This window comes from Phaethon lepturus, unplaced genomic scaffold (assembly GCF_000687285.1).
Source record: "Phaethon lepturus isolate BGI_N335 unplaced genomic scaffold, ASM68728v1 scaffold36126, whole genome shotgun sequence".
Taxonomy (NCBI): domain Eukaryota; kingdom Metazoa; phylum Chordata; class Aves; order Phaethontiformes; family Phaethontidae; genus Phaethon; species Phaethon lepturus.
Genome location: NW_010544747.1, coordinates 1 through 7035, shown reverse-complemented (window position 1 = coordinate 7035; position 7035 = coordinate 1). Strand labels below are relative to the sequence as shown.

Sequence of the window (7035 nt, the reverse complement as noted above, 5' to 3'; positions counted from 1 at the left end):
AGGCCAAGCAGACAAATGTATCCAAACACACTCGGAACTGACCCACTGCGAGTCACCAGAGCCCCTGCAGCATCTCTTCCAGGAAGGCCTTGCGCAGCCAGGTTTGGCCCCGTCTGGTGCTTGGCTCCCTGGCCCTTTGGCTCTACAGGATAAGATCAGCATCTCGGTGTTTTTTTCTAAGCTCACCCCATACCTTGGGATGATGTTCTGCCTCTCTGGAGCCTTGCAGTGGTTCCTGGCAGTGCCCCCTTCCCTTCCAGCTTCAAGCAGCAGAACCTGGAGCAGCGGCAGTCAGATGTGGAGTACGAACTGCGTTGCCTCCTCAACAAGCCAGGTAAAGCATCACTCTGCATGAAGTTGCCTCCGTTTTCCTCCCGGGCTTCATCCCCCCCCGCTCTGTCTTGGTGGGTCTCAGGCAAAGAGAGACAGATCGTTAGGGATGCCAGTGCAATACTCTGTCTTTAGAGCTGCTACCCCATCTCATTGCCTGCCACAGCCTTGTGCAGGGACAGGCTCCTTTTGTGCCCATGGGATGCCACCTGCAGGGCTCTCCCTCCACAGCACCACTAGCCCAGCTGGCCCTGCAGCATGGCAAGGTAGCAGGGGATAGTGCTATGTGATCTCTGCCCCAAAAGCTCTTGAGTTTCAGAACTTCTTCAGCCATTTAATTGCCTATCCTTCCTCGGGGTTTGGCTGGGTAGAGAAGGACTGGACTGATGAGGACCGAGGGAGGGAGAAGGTGCTGATGCAGGAGCTGGTGACCATCATTGAGCAGAGAAACGCCATTGTGAACTGCCTGGACGAGGACCGGCAGAGGTGAGTAAGGAGTAGGCTGGGCTGGGGGAGAGGGGAAAGTGCAGCCTGTCTGACTCAGTACCACATGAATGGCTCGTGGGGGTGTCCCAAGATATTCCTGTCTTTCGCAGGTTTCCTGATCCTTGTCGTTTTGAATGCCTTGTGTGGGGAAAGACAGGGCAGTATGTGCATGCAGCACGTGGGATTTATCCTGCTGGTAGCACATGCTCACAAGACAGTGATGGATCTGCCCCTCTGTGGCTTATAAGTAGGAGGCTCTCTAGCCTTAAACAATACAGCAGCTGTTTTTCAGGGCTAAATTGCTGATCTCTTTCTCATTCGGTCTTTCAGAGAAGAGGAGGAGGATAAAATGTTGGAAGCCATGATTAAAAGGAAAGGTAAGAAACAATCGGGAAGATTTTTGGAGTGATGTTTTCACTGCTGACCCCAGCGAGGGACAGTATGAACCATTCATGAAACTGTGTGAGGAGGAGAGAGTGAATCTATTCCGTGTAGACTCTGGAGCCTTTCCTGTAAGGCCATTAAGGTTTGGGGCACAGTTGTGCTGTGCACCCCTGTTATCACAGAAAGAAGCGTGTATAGAGGACTTTGATTCATGGCTCTTGCCCTTACCCCTGTTGTTGTGCATGTGTGCAACTGTGAGCATCCCGCAGTAACAACCTCCCTTTGCAACCCCAGAATTTCACAAGGAGGTGGAGACCGAGAGCAAGAAGAAGGGCAAATTCAAGCCCATGAAGGTGCTGAAGCTGCTGGGCAACAAGCATGACTCCAAGAGCAAGTCGCCCAAGGAGAAAAGCTAGAGCAGGGAAACACCAGCAGTGGGAGGGATGTGCTGCCCGACTGCCATGGCCTCTCTGCAGCTGGCTGGGATGCCTGCCAGGAAACGGGGGCTTGTCTCCCTCAGCTCCCCTCACCTCTCCCCTCGCTCCCTCCCCAGGCACTGGAGCTGCTACCTCAGGGAGACGCCAGCCCTCTGCCCGGAGTGGGGGAGTCCAACCAAAGCGCTCCCCTTCCCGAGGCTGCGGAGGAGCCTGACTGTCCCCTCCGTGAAGCCTTGCTAACGAGGTGGGGAGGAGATGGATTCACTTTTTGGATACGTTACCCCATTGCGTGTTCTTATTATTAACGGAGAAGCAAGCGAAGGAGTTTGGTGTTTGTGGGAAAACTTGCACTAACTGCCCCCCGTCCCTTCTCCCGCTCTAACTGTGACAGTTCCACGTGCCTCCAGCCTCTGCCAGGAGGGGACTGGGCCTGCCTATCCCTCCCTGCCTGCCCACTCTTGTCCCCTTCCTGTCCCGTTTTTAACTTCAGGAGAAAACTCTGGCATTAGAATCAGGATTCTTTGGGTTTTACTGGCCTAAACTAAAATGTTAAGAAAACACTCCCACATCACAAGGCTCTAGAGCCATAGCCAAAAAAGTAACTGATGCCCTATTTATTTTGAGCTGTCCCCTCCCTTGAGCGCCACGGCTGGGTGGGCTCTGTTACAGGGCTGAGAGGACCCAAGAGGATGGCGTACAGCTGCTAAGATGTAGCTCAGGCGCCCTGCTTAGGACATCTTGCCCCCCACTGCTGCTAAACACCCCTGACTCTGCTGCCTTCATGGGGAGCGAGGAACATTCCTTTTCCAGGCAAGGGCAGAAAAGCTCAAGACTGACTCGGTGCTAGCAAGGAGCAGTAAGCTTATGCCCCTGCTCACCAGTGCTGCCCTTGAGTGGCTGGGGAGAGGGGCACGGTCACAACTGACCTTTACCCAGCTTCATCTGCGTATGCTTTAAAAGTGTGCAGGGTTTGGCTGGTTATTTTTTACACCTCCTTTACTAGATGAATTCAAACCCACCCTAAAACTTTTTAAAACCCTTATTTTATTTGTCGTGTGTGTGCGTGTGTGTACATTGGAGGAAGGAATGGGGGAGCAGTGTTCTTCCAACCATCCCTTCTTCCTTCCATTTTTGTTTCCTGCCTTCTCCAAGGTGAGGAGTTATTTATTGAATTGTTGGATCAGTCTGAATTAGAGTTTCATGGGTGTTCGGTTGGTCAGCTATTCATCATGCCTTCTCATTAGCAAATTAGACATAACCAGCCCCCAGCAATCTACTGCAGTCCCTTCTAAAAACCCAACAGGCCGTAGCCAAAACACTCTGAGCAGTGCCTTGCAAGGTGGCTGGCATAGCGTTCTGGAAAGGCATCCTTATTTCCCAAAACCTGAGGGACCCAAGCCCGTCCTCAATCCCCCCATGGCTGGGAGGTGGCAAGTTCAGTCCTGCGCTGGTGACGCCATCTAGCTCTTGCCATACCCCAGCAGGCTGATGAGGAGCAGTGGTAGGGGAGGAGGAGATCCCAAAGCACAACTCTTCTCCAAGGAGAAAGAAATCTGCTTTAGAGCCTGCTGTCGCGTCACTGTTGCCAAAGGCCATTGGGATTGCTGCAGCCTGACACCCCTTGGCCCCACACCCAGTCAGAAGTTTGATTTGTAAATTGTACTGTACTAACTCTGTGACTTCCATTCACCTGAACAGAAATAAAAGAAACATTGGGTTTAAAAATGGATCACGGCTTAGGTTTCTGATTCCTTTGTGCACTCGTGCTGTCCCAGGGACAGGGCATGCTGCCTGGCTTTGGGGAGTGGCTGACGACAGTATTGCTAAGCAGCAGATGATGGGATCTTAAGGAAATTGGGAGGTGGACTTTGTGCTGGAATTTACGCAGGAATAGTGGAGCATCATGCTTCAGCCTGCTGGAGGACAGAGGTGGGGATATGTGTGAGGTGAGCAAACAGACATTTCCAGGCTCTGTGGGAGACCAATGGCTATTCAGCACACCATGCTTTCAGGAACCAAAAAATCACAGCAGGCCCGCAGCAGAGAGCAGTGTGTGTTGGGCTGAAATCCCCTCTCCCTCCTCAGCACAGCTGTGTTCCTGAGCGCCTGCCCTGTTCAGCTGCTGCCAAGAAGTTTGCTGATGCAGACAATTGTGCTGACCTGCAGCAATGCCGGAGCCTTGTGTTTGCGCAAGGCCAGGCGGCTGCATCTTCCCCGCTGCCGCCTGCCAGCACAGCTGTTCCCAGAGTCGTGCAGACAGGAGCAGGTCATAGATGTGGGTGGCAACACGCGTCTTAGCACCGTGCTGTCATGAGAAACCGCCTCTGGGTGGATGGAAAGGAGTGAGACTTCTATCAGTGGATTGCTGTACTCATAGGCGAAAGGAGGCTCTGCTTTGTCATGTTTTGGTAGCTGCTGCTAGGTGTTTTAGTCTCTTGAATATTGTTGAGCAAGAAGTGAATCAGCACATGGGGAGGATTTTACAACAGATTTTTTCTGTTACTAGTTATGTACAAATTGCTCCTGCTTTCTGGATTTAGGCAACAGGTGGTGCTGCCCCCTCTTTGGGCACAGGCACAGACCAGTCCTTGAGACTCCGATGCTGAGAGTCTGGGAAGAAGAGGTGGGAACAAATTGCACTTGTGTTTTTACCTTGGCCTAGTCGTGGGGATTGGATTTGTTCCCAGCAGGGAAGTCTTTTGTCATGATCTCTCGCAGTTCCTCACTTCTCTTTTTGTCAATGATCTCCATCTCACGCATTTTCTGTGAAGTACAAAGGGGAAGGGCTGAGCGGGAAGAATGCTGGTGGCTTTTTTTTTCCTTTCTTTCACCAACCCCAAGAACAAAGGTTCTAATTCCCTGGTGAAGTTACATGCAGACATGGAAAAAAAGGCTGAAAACCTCCATGCCTGTCCTGTGCCACAAGAAGGGGAACACTCAGTTCTCTGCCCTTTCCCCTTCCCCATTCAGGTACTGAAGGGAGACTGCTTTAAGGTCTCTGACACTAGGGACTCCCTCCACACACTGTACAGTCAATGCCACCAGGGCCCTCACATACCTCTGAGATTTCAGTGAGGACAATCCTCTGATACTTCTTGCCTTGTCCTAATGCTTCCATCTCTGCCAGGAACTCCCTCCTCTCCTGAACTTCATTCACCACTGACAGATGAGAGAAAACACTGTGGAAACAGGATTCAGTCGAATGGCAAGAAAACATTTCTGTCTAGATCTGAACCTGCAATTTCCTAGCTCTGCTTGAACAGCATCCTGCGAGGGGAAGAGGGATATCTGCTGTAACACTGATCTTGTGAGTGTCATCAAAATACCTCAGTAGTCCCTTACACAGTGGGAAATGACCCCCTATCCATCTTACCACTCCCCATCTTGCAGGAACAGTAACTTTCTAGTTTTCTTTGTACAGACTATTCTCTGTTTCTTGTGGGCAATTTAACCAGTCTGTGGATGGAGACAGAACCTGCTTAAAGCTATTGAAGTTCATTACTTGACATGCCTCACCCAGTGACCGCAACCAGGACCAGCAGAGGCAGAGAACGTTAGGTGCCACTTTGCAGCACAGACCTGCAGCCAGCTGGTCTATATCTTGCCACAGTACAAAGTACATGGGTATTTCAGATGTGTCAAGGACAAGACTCTGCTTGCCACAAGTTTTAGAGGATACAAAGCATGTGTGAAGCCAGCTGCACTGGCTTCCCTGCAGCAGGGACCAAAGCACCCCTTCTGTACATGTTATTCTAGCGTCATCCATCTTTGTGCTGCAGTGGCTAGTGAAGGGCTGGATGGGGTGTACACACATGTTGAAGAGTCAAGCATAGAGAGCTAGTAGGCAGGGGTTTGCCATCCCAGAATACCCTGCAGGCCAAAGTCCATCACTGCTTAAAATTCTGCTCAACATTTAAGCTTTGCTAGTGTAACTGCTCTATCTTGGAATGAAAGAAAACAGTGCAAACCAAGGTCAGGCTGGCAAGCGTCCTGGTCTATATTGAGTTACGCTGGTTGGAAAAAAGACCTGCAGTACCTGGGCTTCCTGCCCAGGTCACCCTGCGTGTCCCTAGGGTATTCCCCTGCCAGCAGAGTTCACTTTCTGTGGGCAGCCCAGGGAGCTTGAATCTGCCAGCAAACCCCTGCAGCATAAGCTCTGCAAGGATGGCTGGCTCACAGCGTCACAGCAGCAAGACCTTTCTCTTGGAAACTGGGCTTTGTGCCTCCTTCCACAACGAGCTTCAGGGCTATTGGCAACACTGCCTGCCACCCCAGGCCTCAGAGGGAGCTGGCTTCCCAGGCTTCCTGCCTGCCTTCCTCCAGGGTATGTAAAGACATACGTTCTTCAAACCGGTCAGGCTCAGGTATCTCCTCTTCCTTTGTCTGAACCAGCATCTGCTTCACCTTGTGCTCCACCACATCCTTTCCCATTGCTAAGATGTTTTGGAGCCTTTGCTTCTCCTTTTCCAAATCTCCTGTGAATGCCAAGGGGGAAATAAATGATTAGCAGCCTATATCCTCAGGGAGGAGACTGGACACACTGCTTCCCTGATAATGATGCCAGAGGAAGTGTTACGTTAACGACAGCCCATCCCCAGACTGAACTGTGCAAGCACCACACAGGCATACCTGTGGTGAAGAGCCAACCAAACTGGCATCAGAGGTTTGATTCACATTGATAAGCTAGAAAATGACATAGCGCTCCCATCTTACGCAAGGACTATGTGCATCCCTATCACCTGTATCTGCCCTAGCCAGCGGGCAGAAGTCAGTGAGCACTTACAGTAGATGTTCCCTCAGAGATCCCTTTCTAAAGCATCTTTGAAGACAGCATGAGGATGAAGAACAATTAAGATACTCCCTGCCACTGCTGAGATTGCAGGCAGGGGATGGACATAAGAGGAAGAGAGGGACCAGGCGGCATCGTTTATTTAGTGATGTTTGCCGACTTACGCCTTGCCCGTGGCTTGAATTTCTCTCGGGTGTAGGCATCTCCTGCCTGGCAGACCTTGGCTGGTCGGAGATGTGGTTTAGCTGAAAGCCTGCTCTGCTGACAGACTGGTGGGGAGAAAGCTGTAGGCACTGGCTCGTTGCTGGATGTGGGGTGGCACTGGAGGGGCAAGGTATCTCCTCCTGGAGAACAAACCAAAAATATTGGTAACTCAGACACAAAAGGAGCCTGGATGGATGTCTGGGCTACCACCAGCAGATCTGCCTGTTGATCTGCTGTAGCACCAGAAGCAAAGACCCTGGGTGCCACAGACATCTCACCCTGGTTGTTGGTACGTGCTGACATGAGACAGACTCTGGTTCAAGTCACGCCATTGCGTCTTGTTCCCTGGATGACCCTTGAGGACGCCTCACCCCATACGTCCCCGCGTGTCAGCAGCAGCCATGC

General features: G+C 51.5%; 2 protein-coding genes across 2 annotated transcripts in view; one reads left to right on the top strand and one right to left on the bottom strand.

Moving 5' to 3' along the window:
• Window positions 1-1849, top strand: part of MICALL1 (MICAL-like 1) — a gene marked incomplete at its 5' end in the record, with an annotated part of 13376 nt that extends 11527 nt beyond the window's left edge. Inside the window, 4 exons of the mRNA XM_010288774.1 lie at window positions 261-334; window positions 702-816; window positions 1147-1193; window positions 1495-1849. Coding sequence (XP_010287076.1) covers window positions 261-334; window positions 702-816; window positions 1147-1193; window positions 1495-1616 — 358 coding nt within the window. The remainder of the gene's footprint in view (window positions 1-260; window positions 335-701; window positions 817-1146; window positions 1194-1494) is intronic.
• Window positions 1850-4204: 2355 nt separating this feature from the next.
• On the bottom strand, window positions 4205-6770 carry LOC104622108 (chromosome unknown open reading frame, human C22orf23; the record flags this gene model as incomplete). The annotated part of the gene is made up of 4 exons (XM_010288773.1): window positions 4205-4400; window positions 4696-4796; window positions 5978-6112; window positions 6591-6770. Coding segments are annotated over 4 exons (521 nt in total), but the record flags the coding sequence as incomplete, so codon positions are not given.
• Between the last annotated feature and the right edge of the window lie 265 nt (window positions 6771-7035).